The 21,201-nt window shown below is 40.9% G+C and overlaps 1 protein-coding gene across 3 annotated transcripts in view; it reads right to left on the bottom strand.

The window, feature by feature from the left end:
- The window catches only part of TPH2 (tryptophan hydroxylase 2), a 327,850-nt gene that overhangs the window by 201,290 nt on the left and 105,359 nt on the right, over positions 1 to 21,201 (bottom strand). For all 3 annotated transcript variants that reach the window (XR_007517278.1, XR_007517279.1, XM_049883908.1), the window contains exon 10: positions 9,192 to 9,287. Coding sequence is in view for 1 of the 3 variants with exons in the window: in XM_049883908.1 (XP_049739865.1) it covers positions 9,192 to 9,287 (96 nt within the window). In the remaining 2 variants the exon portion in view is untranslated. The remainder of the gene's footprint in view (positions 1 to 9,191; positions 9,288 to 21,201) is intronic.

Below are 21,201 nucleotides of genomic sequence, written 5' to 3'. Positions count from 1 at the left end.
GTGGTTTTCAGAATTAGAAGTTGCTTTCTCTGCAGCAAGACACTCTGGTTTGCACTTTATCTCTCATGTGTTGCTCCAAGTGTCCATTCATGCGCAGAACATATGGAAGGAAGGACAGCAACTGACACAGTGTCCTCGATCTTTCTACCCTCTCATCCTGGCAATAGGCAGTGAGGGCAGAGTGGTAGCAGAACAGGCTAAAAGGACATTTCAGCCTGGCTCCCCTGAGGCATCCTGCTGAGCCAACCCGACCTTTCATGGGGGTCAAGGACAAGAGCAAGAAGAGGGTGAAACTCACCTGCTTGGGTCTGCAGCACTTCGATAGGATGTAAGCAATATTAGTAGTCACTCTGTGTATATAGGGTGCCTCCAGAATGTGTGTGTGCAATAGCAAAGACTGAATTCAGAAAATTTGCCATGTGACGATTCCACCAGATACTCAGATGAGCTCATTTAGTCTGTTTCGATTGGTAAAGGGGATTAGAGTGGATCAAGAAAAGTTCTGACGATTGTTTTGATATTTTTTGGCTCTGATAGACTAAACCCTGTAAACTAGAGGGCAGGGTGCTCTGCCTCAGACTTGAAGAAAAATCCATGGATTCTCAGCATATAATTTGAGGCAAAGACAATTAGGTGATACATATTACATTTGCCTAATGTAATATTCAGAGGAAAAACTGGGAGTTGAATGTTTTAAGCTCTCAAAAATGCAGTGTGTCCTCTGGGAGCCTGCTGTGTCTGCTGGTTACCTGCTGGGGACCTTTTCATTCTTGTAGTATAGGGACCGCTCCCACTCTTTGGCTGCTACACAATCTAGGACAATAATAGTACCCAATGATTAGCCTGGAGAATGACAAGAAGGTCATATGCCACCCTGGGAGTTGTAGGAACAGCTAGTAAATGAGGCCAAGGAAGGAGGTGGCAATCACACCTATAAGTCACCACATTTACCTGATGGTGAGCCCTCCAGTGTGATGACTGCCAGGAACACCCTGCAGACCACAAGGCCCTGTCTCTGAATGTTAGACTGTGGCCCAAGGAGGTGTAAAACAGCATCCGTGTTCTCCCTTGGTTGCAAAGGCTGCTGCCCAACGGAGTGAAGCCTTACTGAGTTTGCTTCTCAACGCTTATCCCTATTTCTCTCTAAGCCAGTGAGATTTTGAGGAGCAGCTATTGTGACCCTGTCTTCTGTGCCCAGAGTGAATTCTCTGTAAACACTGAGCCAGCAGATGCCACCAGGGAACTCTGCAGTGAATCCTTCCTCAAATGTTAACAGTCTGATATCCCAAAGTCTGCAAGAATTAACCCAACTTCCTGGAGCGAGAGGCTTTATAACACAGAGAGAATCTCTTACTCTCAAACCATTTTTAAAGTGCAAGAATGGTAGAGTCACCTTCTCTCACCTAAACACTGTCTAAAAGGACCGTTTTGGATTAAACCACCGTGCTGAGGGAAAGGGGACAAGACTGGGAGCTGGGAGACCCAGGTTCTAAATTTTGCTTTCCCAGAAGCTAGATGTGTGATATCAAATGAGCAAAATTTCCCCAGGCTGGGCCCCAGCTTCCTCTTTCATAAACTAAAAAGACTGGCCTACCTGAATTCTAAGGCTCTGCGGGAGAAAGATTTAGCAGTTTGCTTCTATAAAGATTCCCACACCCAAACTTCCTGCCATCGAGTCGATTCCGACTTATAGCGACCCTACAGAACAAAGTAGATCTGCCCCATAGGATTTCTAAGGCTGTCAATCTTTATAGCAGCAGACTGCCACATCTTTCTCCCATGGAGCAGCTAGTGGCTTAGAACTGCCAACCTTCCAGTTAGCAGCTGAGTGCTTTAACTACTGGGTCACCAGGGCTCCTTCTATAAAGATTACAGCCTTGGAAACCCTATGAGGCAGTTCTACTCTGTCACATGGGGTCACTAGGAGTCAGAAAAGACTCGACAGCAACGGGTTACAAATACATAGCATTCATACCATTACCCCCTACCCTATCTCGGCCAGTATAAACTGAGCATAGAGCTCTTATGGATTGAATTATGTGCCCCCAAAATATGTGTTGGATCCTAACCCCTATACATGTGGATGGAGTCCCATTTGGGGACACGGATTCTTTGTTAAGTTAATGAGGCCATATCGGTGTAAGGTGTGCCCTATAGTCATTACTTCTGAATATATAAACAGCAGCAAAGACACTGAGACAAGCAAGCACAAATGGGGGAAAGCAGACCCCAAGTGAAGGTTGCCAAGGAACCAAGGAACACTAGAACTACAGAAACTGAAAGAGACAAGAATCTTCCCATTCAGGCTTCTAGCCTCTTAACTATGAGAAAATGAATTTCTGTTCTTTAAAATGACCCACTTGTGGTATTTCTGCTACAGCAGCACGAGGTAACTAAGACAGCAGCCTTTCCCACTGGGTCTGGACATGGCCTTTCCAACTTCCCCAACACAGATGGCATTACCAAGTGGCAAGGAGCCCTGGTGGTGCAGTGGTTAAAGTGGTCGGCTCTAACCAAATGGTTGGCAGTTCAAACCCATCAGCACCTCTGAGAGAGAGAGATGTGGCAGTCTGTTTCCTTGGAAACCCTATGGGGCAGTTCCATTCTGCCTTATAGGGTCACTATGAGTTGGGATGACTTGACGGCAATGGGGTTAGCACAGAAGTTAAGATCTATTTGCCATTCCAGGCTTTTGAATATAAAATCACCTTTTTAACTTCAAAATTTTCCCAGAACCCAATTGTTAGTGGATAATAAAGTGATTCAGAATGCAGGCCTTTAAATAGGATAGAAAAATTGAGGCTGAAATCTGGCTCCATCCCTTACTAACTAGATACATGACTTCAGGTAGGTTACTTCACTTCTATAGGCCTCAAGTCACACATCTAGAAAATGAGAATAGCAATATTATCTATAACTTGTGTGTAATAGTACCTATAACTTGTGAGGTCTGACCTAACTCTAAATGGTTAGGGTCGTGGTAAGGATTAAACAAGGGAAAGCATGGGGTACATGGGGGCACTCAGTATATTCAGTTATCATTACTAACGCAGTCTAGATGAGATGCTTGGTGCAAAAATGCATTCAAGCCATACCTTCCACTATTTGTGTAACTCCTCTCCCCCTGGGGTCTGAAACCCATCCAGAGGGAAACAGCCCCGGATATGAGGCTACCAGTCCTGAACTACAATGGTGTCTGCCCTGGGTTAATCAATTTACACTCTTCCTTCCTCCTAGCCATCTGCCACAACACAGGCAGCAATGACGCAGAGGTTATTATTTCAACTATTCTAGATGTAAACCCTGTGATCCTCACTCTTTATATTAGGACTGGTTACGGCTGAAAAAAACAACTCAGTGTGAAGTCAGGTTTATGGGTAGTTTGGGCCCTAGATTCCAAATAAGAATTTTCAAGCACTTCTACACTCACACCACAATCACCTTTGCCCACGTCAGAACAACAACAAATATACCTTTATATATAGTATTTTTTCAAATATTCGTCCTGCTAACCAAAGCACAATGTGACAATATCCCTATTACCAAACTGGGCAACAATAGCCTCACACTTTTCTTTTTTTCTTTATCAGTGATGCTGAAGGTTTCAACTATTTGAATAAGCTGCCAGGGTAAGGAAATTACCTCCCTCTTCAAGGAATCCCTTCCTAAAGGCCAAAGACACCGTTTCCAGCTCCCCAATGCTCTAGCATTTGCTCTGTCATTACTAACAGTGAAGGGGAAGAGGAAGGCAGGCGTGAACTGTCTGAGAAGGGTTGAGGTGGGGAACTCAGAGCAGGGAGTCCTAACTCTAGCCACACTGCTGACCTACCAGATGACCCCAGACACTCCGCAGGCTGCTTGAGCCCCTTCTCTGTAGCATGGTGGTAATTCTGACTACCTCACAAAGTCATTGCAAGTGGTAGTAAATACAAATGATTGTAATAAATATAAAGCTGTTCTGCAAATGCTGATTAACAGCTATAGCAAAGACAATGCAATAAATTTACATGCAAGGATATCCTAAAACTAAGCCAAAAAATAATAATAATTACAATAACTTTTTTAAAAACATGAAAATCTAACAGCTGTGTCAAACATGAAAGCAGAACAGATGTATTTATGTATAAGATTTCAGTGACTGCTATGGGGTAGATGTTAAGGCTACTCAATAAAAAAAAAAAAAACTCTGACCTTACAAAGGTAAAGAATTAAACCTTACCCAGGAAAAAGTAGACAGTGTCTTTTGCTTTTGAGATGGAGTAACTCTTTGAGATAAGGCTCAGCCAATCACTTCCGTACTATCTAACGTGAAGGGACTTCACTCTTGCTTCTCGAAGAGAGTTGGCTTCAGCAAAAAACCATATCGATCACTTTCTTAGAACATTCCAACTAGAGATTCCAAGTTCCTTGAGAACTGAGACCATCCATTTAGTGTTTGTTGCATAAATGAGTGAATAGTAAATGAAAAAATAATAGACTTTTACAGCTAGGTCAACTCTGGGATAGAGAGGAAAACAGTGTGAAAGGAAAACATGCTAGACTTTGAGTAAACACCAATCAACTATCCTATTTTCAAAAGTCAGTTTTCCACATACTTTAGCTTATAATTAACTGCTTTCTTCAGTAATGGAAAGTATGGAAAGGCTCCACCGAAACACATTTTTCGAATTCCTGAAAGCAAAACCTTTCGCCAGTTGAGCTGATTCAGACCTCTAGCGACCCTACAGGGCAAAGTAGAACTGCCCCGTAGGGTTTCCACGGAGTGGCTGGTGGATTAGAACTGCTGACCTTCTGCTTAGCAGATGAATGCTTAACCACTGCACCACCAGGGTTCCAATGAAAGCACATCACAGGACAGGCAATTGGAAGAAAAGAGAGAGAAACCTTTGCTAAAAAGAAAAAAAAAATCTATCGTTATCAGATTTATACTAGCTTTGGCAAAATTCTCATAACAACTCGTAGGACAGAGTAGAACTGCCTCATAGAGTTTCCAAGGAGCGCCTGGTGGATTCGAACTGCCAACCTTTTGGTTAGCAGCTATAGCTCTTAACCACTATGCCACCAGGGTTTCCAATATAGGGTCGCTATGAGTTGGAATCAACTTGACGGCAATGGGTTTGGTTTTGGGGGTTTGGCAAACTTTTCCATATTTATTTGGTTTCTCTCTTCAAAGATAAAAGTAAGCACTGTCCAAAAAAACAAGACAGAGGGAGAGGGAAAAATGACAGTTATCCTCCAAACTACATACACCTCTTAGAAGTACTTGGCCAATTTCGAAGTGCGTTATCTATGCCTCAGGAAAATTTAGCCTCTTACAGCACAAATTTATTTTAAAATGTGTTCCGTTCAAGAGAAAAGGTGAATTGTGGATACTTACATAAAAGTTATAAATATTACACCAATACCTCCAACCATTTAGCTGGGATCTGTGTTTGGTTTGCAGTTGGAACAGCATAAAATATTTTGTGACTAAAAGTACTGCATTCAAAATTTTAAGTGTTTTCACAGAAATTATCATGCTATTAATAAAGTTATTTCTACCTGAGTCCAGGACCATCATTTGTTTTTTCAAATAAAAGCTGCCCAAATGGAATATCACCCAGCCGTAAAGAGAAATGAAGTCCTGATGCATGCCACAACACGAATGGACCTTGAAAACATTATGCAGTGGGAAGTATGTCAATCACAAAAGGACTAATTCTGTACAAGCCCACTTAGATGAAATGGGTAAATATAAAGAGATCAAAGCTTATTAGTGGTTACGAGGGTGGGAGAAAGAGGGCAAGCAGCAGTTATTCCCTAGGGGGCACTGAGTTTCTGTTCATGATGGTGGAATCATTTGGAAATGCATAGTGGTGACAGTTACACAACATGTTGAACGTAATCAATGTCACTGATTGTGCATTAAAAGTTGTTGAATTGACACAGGTTTTGTTATGTTTTTACCACAATTAAAAAGAAAACAAGTTTGCTGGACAGAGAATTCAGAAGTGCTGAAAGACAGCTATGAGCGCTCCCTACAGGGCAGGGCAGGGAAGAGGCTGGGGAAAGAGGTGCTCAGGAAAGCTTCTTGTGTTATGCTTTCTCTGTGAAAAATCAAAAGATATTTCTTACGGAAAGAACTTCTGAACTGTAAAAATGGTCCAAAGTGGCAATCATCGGGATGTTGGAGTGTGGAAATTTGAGAATGGAAGAATGCTGATGACTGGAGGTGATGGACCAGAACAAGAAGAGGCACAGTGGACAATGCCCTTCAGTGTACATATTTCTGGTTGATTTCCATTTCCAAACGATTCTGTCTGCACCAGTAGGAACAAAAACAACAGATTCACCCCAGTGCAGTCTACACATGCCTCATTAACCAGGGCAGAACACCCTGTGGAAAGTTGGGGCAATGAGAGAGACTTGTTTCTATTGTTTCTGGTAATTTATAAACCTTCTGAGGAGAATGTAAATAGATGTAGCTTAAGAGCTACATCTTCTTCTAACTTTTTTTTTTTTTTTTTTTTTTTAGGGAGGGACATCAAGAAGCACTCTGTAAGTGGCATGATCTTACTTACAGGGAGGGATATAACATCATGCTGGTGCAGTGGGCTTTGGCCACCACGCTGCGATTGACCCCAAATGGATATTTTCCTCTAGAATTTAGTAAAATGGCTTTCCCACATTACATCAGGCTTATGTTATATTAAATGTTACGCTCTACTCCAACCATGCTGAGGCTTGGGCAGTTCCCTGAATGCGTCAGGCTTTGACTAGGGTCTCAGAGGTGCACTCACTGTTACCCTCTGACTGATCCGTGGGTTCCATCTGCTCTGTCTTTCAAGAATCAGCTTGGGCCCAGAACAACTAGATGATGCCTGGTTACTACCACCAACTGCTCTGGCAGGGATTACAATAGAGGGTCCCAAACAGAGCAAGAGAAAAATGTAGAACAAAATTCTAACTCACAAAAGAAGACCAGACTTACTGGTCTGACAGAGACTGGAGAAACCCCAGAGTATGGGCCCTAGATACTCTTTTAACTCAGTACTGAAGTCACTCCTGTGGTTCACCCTTCACCCAAAGATTAGACAGGTCTATCAGGCCAACAATAACACACATGAAGGATATTCTGCATAGTTCAATCATGTATATGGGACTAATAGACACACCAGGTCAAAAGCAAAGATGAGAAATCAGGAAGGGACAGGAAAACTAGACGAATGGAAACAAGAAAACGGGTGGAGTGTTGACACATTGCAGGGTTGGCAACCAACATCACAGAATGATTTGCGCATTAACTGCTTAATGAGAAACTAATTTGCTCTATAAACTTTCACCTAAATCACAATTTAAAAAAAAAAAAATCAGCTTGGGCACTGGGCCTTTATCGGGAACCTTTCCCAGCCCCCCTTAATGCGTACCAGGCACACTGTCATACACTTATATCATCTGATCGCTTGTTTACCTCTTGCACTAGAATGTAACTCCTTGGTAGCAGGGATTCCCAGGCAGGATGACCAAGCAGTTAGGAGCACAGATCCTGGAGCCTAGATTGCCTGGATTTGAGACCAGCTCCAACACTTACCACTATGTGACCTTGGGCAAGTTCTTTAACATCTTTATGCCTCAATCTTTTTTATCTGTGATGATAATATCACTTATCTCATTGGATTGTTATGACAACTAAGTGGGTTAACATATCTACCAAAAAAAACCTACTGCTGTCCAGTCGATTCCGACTCATAGCAACCCTATAGGACAGAGTAGAACTTCCCTGTAGGGTTTCCAAGGAGTGCCTGGTGGATTTGAACTGCTGACCTTTTGATTAGTAGCCAAACTCTTAACCACTACGCCACCAGGGTTTCATATATATCCACAGCACCTAAAATACTAAGATCTATTAAAGTGTTTGTTGAGTAGGTTGCTATTTTCTTCTTTTTTTTCATCACCATCATTTGTGTGTGTGTTATCATCATCATTTGTCTGTGCGTCCCCAGTGCCTGGAACAGCACATAGCATATAGTAGATACTCAACAGACTCGTTCCCTGGGTGGTACAAATATTTAAGCTCTTGACTACTAGCCAAAAGGTTGGCAGTTCAAACCTACACAGAGGTGCCTCAGAAGCCTGGTCTGGCAATCACTTCCAGAAGGTCTCAGCCTTGAAAACCCTATGCAGCAGTTCCACTCTGCACACAGGGGTGGCCATGGGTCGGAATCAACTTGACGACAAACAACAGCAACAACAGGTGCTCAACAAATGTTTGAGGGATGACCACATGGATTCATACAGTAAACAATCTCAATGAAACTACACTTAAATTGCATCTTTCAAAAATATAAACAACAAAAAAGTTCCAATAACCCCATATTTCTCAATTATATAAGGATAATTAATGCTCAAAATAAAAACCCTAGGAAAGTCTGAGTAGTCAAAGATTCTTATTAATTCTGAATAATCAAAGATTAAATTATTTTCAGAATCATTTCCAGATTGTATATCACATTGCATTCTAAATTCCTCAAAAATTGCTACTCCCCTGTGGTATAGGTAGCAATTCCTAAGTAACGAGGATATTTAAATTATCTCAATGCCCCAGGCCTGAACATTTCTCAATAAATGATCATTTTACGGTATTTTAAGGCAAAAAAAAAAAAAAAAGCATGATTCTAGGCATCACTTATAGCTTTCTGACCGTATCCTTATTTAGGCTTTACTTTTCCCAAAGATAACATGTTTTAATACATGTTAACTTTGAAGAAATTAAAATAGCCCCCCATTTCCCCTTTGGAAGTAGAGGCTGGGAAGTTGATGGGAGGCCATGGGTGACAGAAATCAGAGTGGCCAAGCCACCCTCACAAGGGAATTTCAATTAGTAGAATCACTGCTAGCTTACTGCCTTCTTTTCGGCTCTGAATTTAGGCCAGCCATTTGTTACCCAACATTTGAACATACATTTGTAACTCCTGTTGATTTCTGCACATGACTGCTCGTCCATTTGAGTCACACCACAAACCCAGAAAGGCATGACCCATTTTCAGAAGTGCAAAAAGTTAAGTCAGCACCCACATCTGAGGTGGCAAATCCTCTGTATTAAATATTTATGGGGTATCTGCAAGTAGAAATGCTCAGACAAACAAAGCAATATTTTCCCTGACCTTGAACCAGTTTGCTTGGGAAGGATATTTTCATTTACAGCTTCATACCTTTAATTCTCCAATAGAGGAAAGTAGTCCTGCTCCATATGCCCGTAGCTGCCCTTCTTGTTTGCAAAGGCCAAACTCAATCGTGAAGAAATAGCACTGAAAAAAAGTACATGGACATACATCCAGTGGAATGGTCAACAAACTCTGCAGTAGAATAAAAAGGCACGCTATGCATAATTTCCTCACCACTGTCTGCTAAGTTTAAATACATCTGAGTTAAGAACATTTATTGAAACTTTTATTCTCATGCTTAATAATCCCTCCCTAGGTTAAAGGTGCTTTTTTTTTTTAGGTTAAAGGTATGAAGAAAAGGTATTAAGTACTCAGGTTCTTATGCTTCCAGGATTTAGAAACCCTAAGGGTCCAATCATATTCCCTGCAATAATTTCAAAAATAAAAAGACATACATTTAGACATGAATGAGTATGTCGCAATGATAATGCCATAGGATATGCTACTATCTTTCCAAAGTTGTGTTTTAGTGGTATAAATTAGGTGCATGCCAATGTGGAAAAATAACTTACAACTGAAGGATTCTAAATTGATTATTTGCAGTTTGTTTGTTCATTCAACAAACATTTTTTGAATACCTAAACAAAAAAAAACCAACTGGTTGCCACCGAGTTGATTCTGGCTCATAGTGACCCTATAGGACAGAGTAGAACTGACCCATAGGGTTTCCAAGGAGCAGCTGAGAGATTCAAACTGCTGACGTTTTGGTTAACAGCCATGGCTTTTAACCACTGTGCCATCAGAGCTTCTTCTGAGTGCCTACTAGGTGCTAAAGCTTGGCACTTGGTGTGCAGTGGTAAAGAGCCAAAAGAGAGACCAAAAACCGAGTATATGACTACCAAATTATTGAGAACATAATTCTAGTATAATTGTTTAGTGAAATGTATGCATAGGTGTGTATGTAATTTTTTTTTTTTAATAACGACTCCATCGGCCTGAGTTTTACAAGTGTCAACTACTACAGCTTCCCCGGGACATTAATAATTCTGAACTCGTTCTGCTGGGTTTAGGAAACCAACCTAGACAAACAGAGAAATCTCTATACAACCAAAAAGATTCCGATGCCATTGAGGGGCTGAAATCATGCTGGTTTTGCTATGAAAGAAAGTGAGAAGCTGACAATGAGCAATAAAAATTGCATCACATTAACACAGCCCTGCATTAGCCATGATAGAGCGCCGAAGGTGTTGAGCAAGACAAGAATTTAAACACTCCTGAAAAGGGGCGGAAAATAATAATTATTTCTAGCCCTTGGCAGTTTGTTCTATTTTTATTTGGAGGTTAAGATATCCCTTGGTTTAGGAGGATTTTTTTTTTTTTTAAATACGCTGACGATCTCTAAAGATGAGTGGTCCAATGCTCTGCAGCACTGGCTAGACCCCAACAACAACTGGTCATTTCCAGGTCATGAAGCTTAACCTCCAGAGCCTAGAGTTCCTTTCCTGATTCACCTCCTGAAGAGGCTAAAATGACAACCCTTCTTATCTTCATCACCACTCACAGTGGCCACCAATACTCACCCTTACTCTGTTCTACCTTTCTTCTCTTTTCCATCACACTTACTACGTTTTGACATAATTGGCAGTTTCTTTATGTTTGCTGTGTACCGGTCATCATCTGTCTCCCTCCACTGTCTATAAACTCTGTGAAGGTATACATCTCTGTCTGTTCCTCTAGAGCAGGGTCTCTCAACGTTGGCCCCATTGACAGTTTGGGCTGGATAAATCCTTCTTGTGCATTGTAGGATGTTTAAAAGTATCCCCAGCCTCAACTCACTAGATGCCAGTAGCAACCTCCTCCCAAGGTATGAAAACCAAAAATGTCCAGACCTTGCCAAATATTCCCTGGGCAGTGACTTCACCCCAGCTGAGAATCACTGAGCTAAAATAGTGTCTGAAACATAAAGAGTTCAATATATATGTGTTGAATAAGTTAACAACTGGTGAATGAATGAATTATCTCAAAGGTAGGCTTTTTGTGTGGCAGCAATGATCTGGGGGAACAAATCACACGGGGAGCCCTGAGTTCCAGTCCCAAACCCATTTTTTAATTAGCTACATGACCACAACTTCTCTGGGCTATGGTTTTCCTACCTGTGACATTCAGTCATTCTACAAACACTTCTTGATCACCTGTTGTATACGAAACTCTGCTCTAGAGCTAAGGAAATACAATAAACAAGGCAACAAGTCCTTGACTCTATGAAGCATATATGTTGAAGCAAATATGATACAGGCAATAACAACAACAACAACAAATAATAATAAATAGGATAATCTCAGGTAGAAAATACTCCGTAGATAATAGGTAGGTAATGTGTCAGATATTGAGCAAGGGACATGCTATTTTAGATAAAGCAATCAGGGAAGGCCTCTATGAGGAGGTGATATTTAAGCTGCAACCTGCTTTAAAAGCAGCTTTTCATTAAAAATGAAAAGCCAGTTGTGCAAAGATCTAGGGGAAAGGGAGTTCCCAGTAGAGGGACAAGCAAATACAAAGGCCCTGAAAGCAGGAGTGGGTTTGCATTTCCAAGGGCAATGGAAAATCACTGGAGGGCTTTAGGCAAAGACATGTTCTGATTTGACTTTCAAAAGATCATGCTAGTGCTGTGTGAAGAACAGATTGATGGTAGGGAGGCAAGAATAGAAACAGAGAACAGTTAGAAGGTGGGGGAGTCAAGAGACAAAGGTGGTGAATGGCTTGGGCCAGGGAGTGGCAGAGGAATGGAAAAAGTCAATATCACAGAGGCCTCATAAGAAAAATAAGATAAGACATGTGAACAGGTAGTGAAACATTAGAATAGAGCTCTCAACTCTCTTCTCCAAAAAATTTTGTACATTCCCAGGCATAATAAAGAGAAGTGATTATACAGTTATAGAATAAAAGTCCCGGAAGAGGTCTGGAAATTCAGCCCTACTTTTTTCCTTGTGGCACAAACAGTAAAGTGCTTTGCTACTAACCAAAATGTTGGTTGTTCCAGTACACCCAGAGGCACCTCGAAAGAAAGGCCTGGTGATCTACTACCAAAAGATCACGGCCTTTGAAAACCCTGTGGAGCATGATTCTACTCTGAACACATGAGGTCACTATGAGTTGGAATTGACTCTATGGCAAGTGGTTTTGTTTTTGTTTTTTTTACCAAAAAAAAAAAAACCTGAAGTTTAGGAGATGAAGTGATTTACCAGAACCAGTCTGGTTAGTGACATTTAAGAGATATAACCCAAAAACCCATTGCCATCAAGTCGATTCTGACTCATAGCAACCCTACAGGACAAAGTAAAACTGTCCCATAGGGTTTACAAGGAGTGGCTGGAGGATTCAAACTGCTGGCCTTTGAGTTAGCAGCTGTAGCTCTTAACCACTGCACCACCAGGGCTCCTTTAAGAGATACAGAACTCAGTATTTTAAAGAGCTCGACATGTGTCACATTTTAAAGTTCCTAGGTAAAAGATTAATAGATGCCTGATTTCCATGTACTACCAAAAATGGGAAAATAAAAGTCTAAAATAGAGAAAAACTGGAATCTCATGGCATTTCCTGAGTGCACCTTTGGCTGATTTCCCTACCTGATATTTCATTTATAGCACATGGCATGAAATCCTTGGAGTCTTAACACTGAGTACAGAAGAGTTCAAGAAAACAAAAAGTGCAGTCATGTTAGAAAACCCTATTTTGGGGGCTGTCATACTAGAAAGGCCCCAAAATACATATACAGAGCCAGCTACAGGAACATTTAGGTCAGCCTATTAAGTGTTTTTTTTTTATTATTAAGAAAAAAAAAAAAAACTTTTTTCTTTTTATTGTGTTTTTTTTTTTTATTATTAAGTGTATTTTTAATTTTCTTTATGCTACATCAATGCATACATAATACATGATCATGGCTATGATCCAAATCAAAAAAAAAGCAAAAAGAGCCTCCGAGAAAATCTGGTGTGCCACACACATGGTCTTCACGTAGATTTGGTGTTCCGGCCTATTTTAAGGAAATAATTAAAAGGTCTGCATCAATTTGACTAAAGAGTCAGAGCTAAGTCTATCACCAGTGCATCTTTTGTCCACATGCTTCTACAATCAGGGCAACCTCAGAGGAACAAGCCACTGTGTGTCTTCCCTTCCATCGCTCAGATGCTCTCTGGCCCCATACCTCATCTGGGAGTCGATCCAGCAACTCTGACCTTACACAGCTCCATCTGCTCATTCTCTGCCTTTCCCTTTGGTTTCCTGCTGTCCTCAACCAAGGAAGTTCCCTAGATGCTGCTTCCAGAGCCCGTTTTCCTCAGAGAATTAGACATTTTGCTTTGAGACAGTTCCCCGTTTGCAGTTCCATGTGTGGCTTACAGATAAAGAGAAATGGTATATCGCACCTGAACCTCAGGTGATGGCAAAATTTGAATTATGGACTTGCTTGGGGTAATTTTTCTCTTTCTGCTTCCAAATGGCAGTGGAGACCTCAAAATGCATGTGCCCTGGACATGATCACTACTAGGGGCTGGGGGGTGACTGTGTGTTTCTATTCTCTGGTTTTAAATGCAAAGCCTGCTTAGAGTTGGACTGGATGACCTCTTGAAGACCGTTCAGAATTCAAAGATAATTAATTGTTTCTTTAAGGAAACATCATTTGTTATCCACAGAGCACTCTCCGGATATGGATCTATAATATATTCCCTAGAGATTTACCAAATGAATACCCTACCTGTTATCAAAAAACAAACAAACAAACAAACCCTGAACCTTGTAAGAACACCTGCAAAAGAGAATTGCAGGTTCTTGGCCACTAATGTCTTTTACACAGAAACAAATAAAAATACTAAGACCAACACCTCCCAGGCTGAAGATTACCCTTCATCAAAGCTGACGTTCATTCATTCCAAAGTTACATACCACTAATTACATATAATTATTTATAAATATTTTATTTTAATATAATTATATATAATCATTAACTGAAAACCAAAACAGAAATGATAGATAGGACCTCTTCCACAGAATAAAAGCAGAGTCATTTACACACATACAGTCATTAAGCGGAAGAAAGTCTGAGTGACAATCTGAAACCCAAACAGGGCTGTGAAGGTAGCTACGGGACGTGCTGTGTAGGGCAGTGCGCTCAGGAAATGGGATAGGTCACCCAATGCTGCCATCTTCAGGTCTTTACTGGTAGTACACCATTAACACAACCATTTCAAACACGTTTTTGCCGTGAATTTGACTCATAACGCAACCATTGGGGCCTAGCCAAAGGGGCAGTAGTAAAAGTTTGGGGAAATCAACTCTACAGCCCTCAATCATGTTAACAAAATATTTAATGGTACCACATGATGATCTACCAAAAAAAATCCGTGCAACAACCCTCTTCCGTTTGGTGTTAGGTACCTGAGCTCTTGCTATTGCAATTAAAGAGCTCTTGAAGAGGTGTACTTTTTCAAGGAACTCCTGGTGGGAAAGAAACTTAACTGTTCAGGTTTTCTCTTGAGGGGTCCATTTGCCTCCCATATCCCTCACCCCCTGCATCTCTTGAAAGAATTACCTTAGCTCTTCCTGAGAGTCGTTCTATATTTTTAAAGTGGTTATGCCAACTTCTAGGAGCCAGTCCTGGTGTCCTACTTTCACCTTCTCCAGGAAAGTGTTTTACAGGTGTTGTTTAATAAATGTTTGAATGAGTGAATGATAGACTATCACCTCCACTAAAAATTTGATCTTTGCATATTGGTAGCACATATTTTTAAATAATCACATGCATCATTCCCCATCCAGAATTCCATTATTCACATATCCACAACATAGGCAGGAAGCAACAAGGCAGCAAAGAGCTTGAAAAATTCCTGGAATAGATATACTAAATTTGATGTGATAGAGAATCCCTCAGGCCCTCACTCAGATCCTATTTATCCTTATCTTGCATACAATTCTGACAAAGTTTAGTCACGTAGCTTCCAAACCCACACCCCAACAAAAAAAGAAGAACAAGAAAAATATAGAAAAACTGGTCCAACCACTCAAAAAGTGCAGTAATCTAATATGTAGTGCTTGGGGAAGTAGCCCGAAACACTTCTATGCTTGAAGATGTCACTAAACAACAGAATTTAACAATGACCCTAAACCACTGAGATTATTATTTCCATTTTACAGATGAGAAAACTGAGACTTAAAGTTCAAGTGATTTGTCAAGTTTCCACAACTAGCAGATGAGAGAGCTAGGGATCAAGCTTAAGTTTCCTCACTTTAAATCCAATGTTCCTTCCTCATGGAAAGAACATGTTTCCTTAGGAACACAGGGCTACTATCAGTCACACTGGCTGTTCCTGTTATTGAAATACTGAAACACTTCCTGAATAGGTGTAGATCGCCCTTACCCCCAAGCTCCCCAAGCGCTACCCAAGCTGCTCCAGCCCCCTTCAAAGATCCGTCTGGCACACCTTCCCCACCACCACCATCACTTTTCATGCTCCGACAAATAAAGGCTTAATGCCTATAGAGCTGGGACCTCCAGGAGCCTGCTCCTGCACTAGGCTAACAAGCACCTGTTCTGTTTGGTGCCCATGTCATAACAAAAAGATTAATCTGAGAAAGGATAAATGCCACTCAAAGATGGTCTAACACTGGGGGGTCTGCACCTCTGGTTAAGTGCAGACGAAAACCCGTAAAAGTGTCTCCAAATCTCTCAGCTTCCCTTTCACAGAGCTCTCTCTAGCATCCTTCCATGTCAAAGAATACATATGAAAAGTTATTTAAAAGGTGCAGGCTATATTCAAAGGGAACAAAATCTGTCCCTTTTTCCCTTCCCATCCATTCCTCTACCACCCATCCCCGCTACTACAGTTCGAATTTTAGCTACATCAAAATTTCAGTTTACAAGAGGAAGTGTTTTCCCGCCTTTAGTTCAAAATCCCTTAAACTTGACTAAATCACAAATGATAGTAAGATTGGAATAAGAACGAAGCTTGATAGCTAAGCAGGAAGCTTTGGATAGGAATATCAATGCAACAAAAACCAACGCTGGGAAGCAAAACTGAAAATGGAGGCTGCTTTGCCATGGAGGCCTCACTGCACCTAAATTCTCCCCCATCGCTCACTTGAGTATCATAGAGCATAAAACATCCTACTAGACATCCATTTTTTTGTTGTAGCTTTGTTAGCCATTTAAAATACAAGTGCTCACAAAAGTCACACGTAAAACCAAATCATACTAGACTGTCAATGACTATCCCCAACGCATTGTTCTGCAGAGTCAGGTCCCTGAGTGGGAAAGTTCTTTAGAACTGGGCTTCCAGAGGTAGCAGAAAGGAGGATTTCACATACTTCATTTTTTCGTCCCGGGTTAGTGCTGTATGAAACGAGAGTGAAAGAAATGTCAGAAACTTAGAGCTAGAAGTCATTGAAGCTGGTCCACTGTTACAGTCTCCACCAACAGGCTCCTCTGCAGTCATGGACCACAGCTGATCTGTTAAAGACTCCCTTTGGCAAAAGGAAACTACTGCTCAAGTTCACCTGTTTGGGGGTCAGTCACTATATATATTCCAAGTACTACTGGTTCGAATCCCTTGTGGGACTGTAGCTATACCTAGATTTCTACACTCGTTTTTTTTTTTTTTTTTTACCATATTCTGTCCTTGAGTCTCAAAAAGGAAACCACCATAGCTCTCAGCAGGTCACAACTTAAAACACATTTTATAAATTTATATTTATTAAATTCCCCTGCACCAAACTTTACTTGAAAATACAAAAGTAGTGTAAGGTACGGTCTCTATGCTCAAGTAAGATACAGTATGGATGGGGAGACAAGAGAAAGGTTGGCAGTTTGAGTCCATCCAGAGATGCCATGGAAGAAAGGCCTGGTGATCTAAAGAATTAGCCACTGAAAACCCTATGAGGCACAGTTCTACTGTGGCACACACGAGGTCATCATGAGTTGGAATAACCTCTACAGAAACTGGTTTTTGGTTTTTGTCTTACCACAAACTTCTCACTGTCTTGAAATTGCAGTTCGCTTATCACAGAACCAGAAAAAATACATATATATGAAGGTTGTGTTGGATGTTGAAGGGTAAATGGGATCATAAATGCACTGTGAGAAGAGGGGAAGTTCCTGGAAAGAGGAACATCATTCATGGTCTAGGACACTGAGGCCTGAGAGGCTGAGGGGTGTTACAGGCACTGAGGTTGTGCCTTATAGGGCAGAGTCAGTCAAATTACAAGATGTTTGAAATTGCAGGCTCCACTGGGACCAGAAGAGACTGCCTCTTTTACCAGTAAGTCTCCCCAAACCAAGACAAACAAAAACAAGTGGAGAAAAGGAGAAGTTTTGAGAATTGAAGAACGGCTTGTCAGCTACAAAGCGATGACCCTGAATTTCTGAAAACAGCGTACATTGTCTTAGGTTAAGAACGGCCATCGAACAAGTTAAAATGTAAAAACCTAAGCTCTGAGGAAACATTATGGCAAACCTTGTGGAAAATTGACCATCATATATAAAAGGAACATCCATAAGGAAAAAAGTAGTGTCAGCAGAAAAGAGCTTTTATTGAAGAATACATTGACATAGGCGATTTTCGGCAGAGCTGTTTTAGTCAGGATTTTTCTGTGTTTAACTATTGTTGCCTATATCTTTTTGGTTGCTTGCAGGAATAAATGGATGGTTTTGGTTTTTTTTTTTGCTTTTTGTTTAACTGCCCTCTGGCTACTTCTGTTTTATTGCGCCCTGCCTCAGCTTATCTGGGAGCGTTTTTAACTTCAAAGAAGGCCACCTGACTTACTATCATTTAACATTTACTGGCTCCTACACAAGGCTTTAATGGTATTTAAAAAAGGAAAAAAGAAACATCACCCTCTGGCTCATAGACTAGCAGGTTTGCGAAGCATTCACTTCAGATCAGTGCCACCCACACAGTTGTTAGCTGCCCACAAGTTGGCCCCTGACTCATGGTGACCCCACGCACAATAGAACGAAACGCTGCCCAGACCAGCACCATCCCCATGATCATTTGCAGATAGGACCACTGTGATCCATAGGGTTTTTGGGGCAGATTTTTGCCAGTAGATTGCCAGGCCTTTCTTCCTAGCCCGTCTTAGTCTGGAAGCTCTGCTGAAGCCTGTTCAGCATCACAGCACTACGCAAGCTTCCACTGACAGACAGGTGGTGTCTGCACATGAGGTGTACTGGCCAAGAATCAAATCCTGGTCTCTGGAACTGACAGAGAGAATTTTCACCCACACAGTTGTGGTACAACAACCCTGAAACTCTGAAAAGACCCACTCTATGACATTCCATCTCTAGAGCCTGATGCCCAGTCACAATGATCATGTAGCGGCCCTATTTGAAAACTTTCACTGTCCCCACTGCTCTGGAAAAAAGACCCAAACTTCTTCTCATGGCAGAAGAGATCCTCCAAGTGAGGGCGAAATTTGGAAATAGGTGATGGTGATGATTGCGCAACATGGTGAACATAATTAATACCGCTGAACGGCATACGTAAAAAATGGCGAAATGGCAAATGTTTTGTTTCAGACACATACATAAATGCATACGTACACATGTTTTGTTTTACATATATGTATATAAAGCCTACTGTAGTAAATATGTGTGTAGTATGTGTGTGTCTGTGTATATTCCAGGCATCTGTCTGTTTGTCATACTATGGTGGCTTGTGTGTTGCACTGATCCTGGAAGTTTTGCCACTAGTATTTCAAATACCAGCAGGGTCGCCCTTGGTGGACAGGTTTCCACAGAGCTTCCAGACTAAGATAGACTAGGAAGAATGAGCAGGAGGTCTACTTCTGAAAATAATTAGCCAGTGAAAACCTTATGAATAGCACAGGACATTGTCTGATATAGTGCTGGAGGATAAACCCCCTCAGGTTGGGAGACATTCAAAATATGGCTGGGGAAGAACTGCCTCATCAAAGTAGAGTCAATCTTAATGACATGAATGGAGTCAAGCTTTTGGGACCTTCATCTGCTGCTAATAGCACAACTCAAAATAAGAAAAAATAGTGGTAAACACTGATTAATAATCAGAACATGGAAGGTAAGAAGTATGAATCTAGGAACATTGGAAGTCATCAAAAATGGAATAGAACCTTGAAGATCAATATCCTAGGCATTAGTGAGCTGAAATGGACTGGTATTGTCCATTTTGAATTGAACAATCATATGGTCTACTATGCCAGGAATGACAAATTGAAGAGGAATGGCGGTGTATTCATTGTCAAAAGAACATTTCAAGGTCTCTCCTGAAGTACGATGCTGTCCGTAATAGGATAACATCCATACATCTACAAGGAAAGACCTGTTAATACGACTATTATTCAAATTTACTCACCAGCCAGTAATGCCAAAGATGAGGAAATTGAAGATTTTTACCAACTTCTGCAGTCTGAAACTGATCAAACATGCAATTAGAAGGCATTGATAATTACTGGTGATTGGAACGTGAAAGTTTAGAGACGAAGAAAGATCAGTTGTTGAAAAATACGGCCCTGGAGATAAAACGATACCGAAGATCGCATGATAGAATTTTGCAATACCAATGGCCTATTCATTGGAAATACCCTTTTTTTAATGACATAAACACCAACTCTAACATGGACCTCGCCAGATGGAATACACAGAAATCAAATCAAGTATATTTGTGGACAGAGACGATGGAAAAGTTCAACATGATCAGTCAGAACAAGGCCACGGGCTGACTATGGGACACACTATCAGTTACTCACATGTAAGTTCAAGTTAAAGCTGAAGAAAATTAAGACAAGTCCACAAAAGCCAAAATACAATCTTGAGTATATTCCAGCTGAATTTGGAAACCATCTCAAGAACAGATTTGATGCATTGAACACTTATGACTGAAGACCAGAAGAGTTGTGGAATGACATCAAGGACATGATATGTAAAGAAAGCAAGAGGTTATTAAAAAGACAGAAAAGAAAAAAAAAGACCAAAATGGCTGTCAGAACGGACTCTGAAACTTGCTGTTGAACATAGAGTAGCTAAAGTGAATGGAAGAAATGATGAAGTAAAAGAGCTGAACAGAAGATTTCAAAGGGCAACTCAAGAAGACAAAGTAAAAAATTATGATGAAATGTGCAAAGATCTGGAGATAGAAAGCCAAAAGGGAAGAATGCACTTTGCATTTCTCAAGCTGAAAGAACTGAAGAAAAAATTCAAGCCTCCAGTTGCAGTTTTGAAAGATTCTGTGGACAAAGTATTGAACAACAGAGAAGCATCAAAAGAAAACGGAAGGAATACACGGAGTCACTGTACCAAAAAGAATTGCTCAACATCTGACCATTTCAGGAGGTAGCATATAATCAAGAACTGATGGTGCTGAAGGAGGAAGTCCAAGCTGCACTGAAGGCACTGGAGACAACAAGGACCCAGGAACTGATGGAATGCCAATTGAGATATTTCAACAAATGGATGCAGCGCTGAAAGCGCTCACTTGTCTATGCCAAGAAATTTGGAAGACAGCTACCTGGCCAACCAACAGGAAGAGATCCATATTTGCTCCCACTCCAAAGAAAGGTAATCCAACAGAATGCAGAAATTATCAAACAATATCACATGCTAGTAAAATTATGCTTCAGATCATTCAAAAGTGGTGCAGCAATACATCAACAGGGAACGCCAGATTCAAGCAGGATTCAGAAGAGGACGTGGAATGAGGGATATCATTACTGATGTCAGATGGGTCTTGGCTGAAAGCAGAGAATACTAGAAAGATTTTTACCTGAATTTTATTGGCTGCACAAGGCATTTGACTGTGTGGATCATAACAAATTATGGATAGCGCTGCAAAGAATGGGAATTCCAGAACACTTAATTGTGCTCATGATGAAACTGTACATAGACCAAGAAACAGTTGTTTGAATAGTTCAAGGGAATACTACATGGTTTAAAATCAAGAAAGGTGTGCATCAGGGTTGTATCCCTTCACCATACTGATTCGGTCTGTACGCTGAGCAAATAATCTGAGAAGCTGGACTACATGAAGAAGAATGT

This window comes from Elephas maximus, chromosome 4 (genome assembly GCF_024166365.1).
Source record: "Elephas maximus indicus isolate mEleMax1 chromosome 4, mEleMax1 primary haplotype, whole genome shotgun sequence".
In the NCBI taxonomy this organism is placed as follows: Eukaryota; Metazoa; Chordata; class Mammalia; order Proboscidea; family Elephantidae; genus Elephas; species Elephas maximus.
The sequence above is the reverse complement of the archived record's forward strand: the minus strand, read 5'-3'. Positions and strand labels throughout refer to the sequence as shown.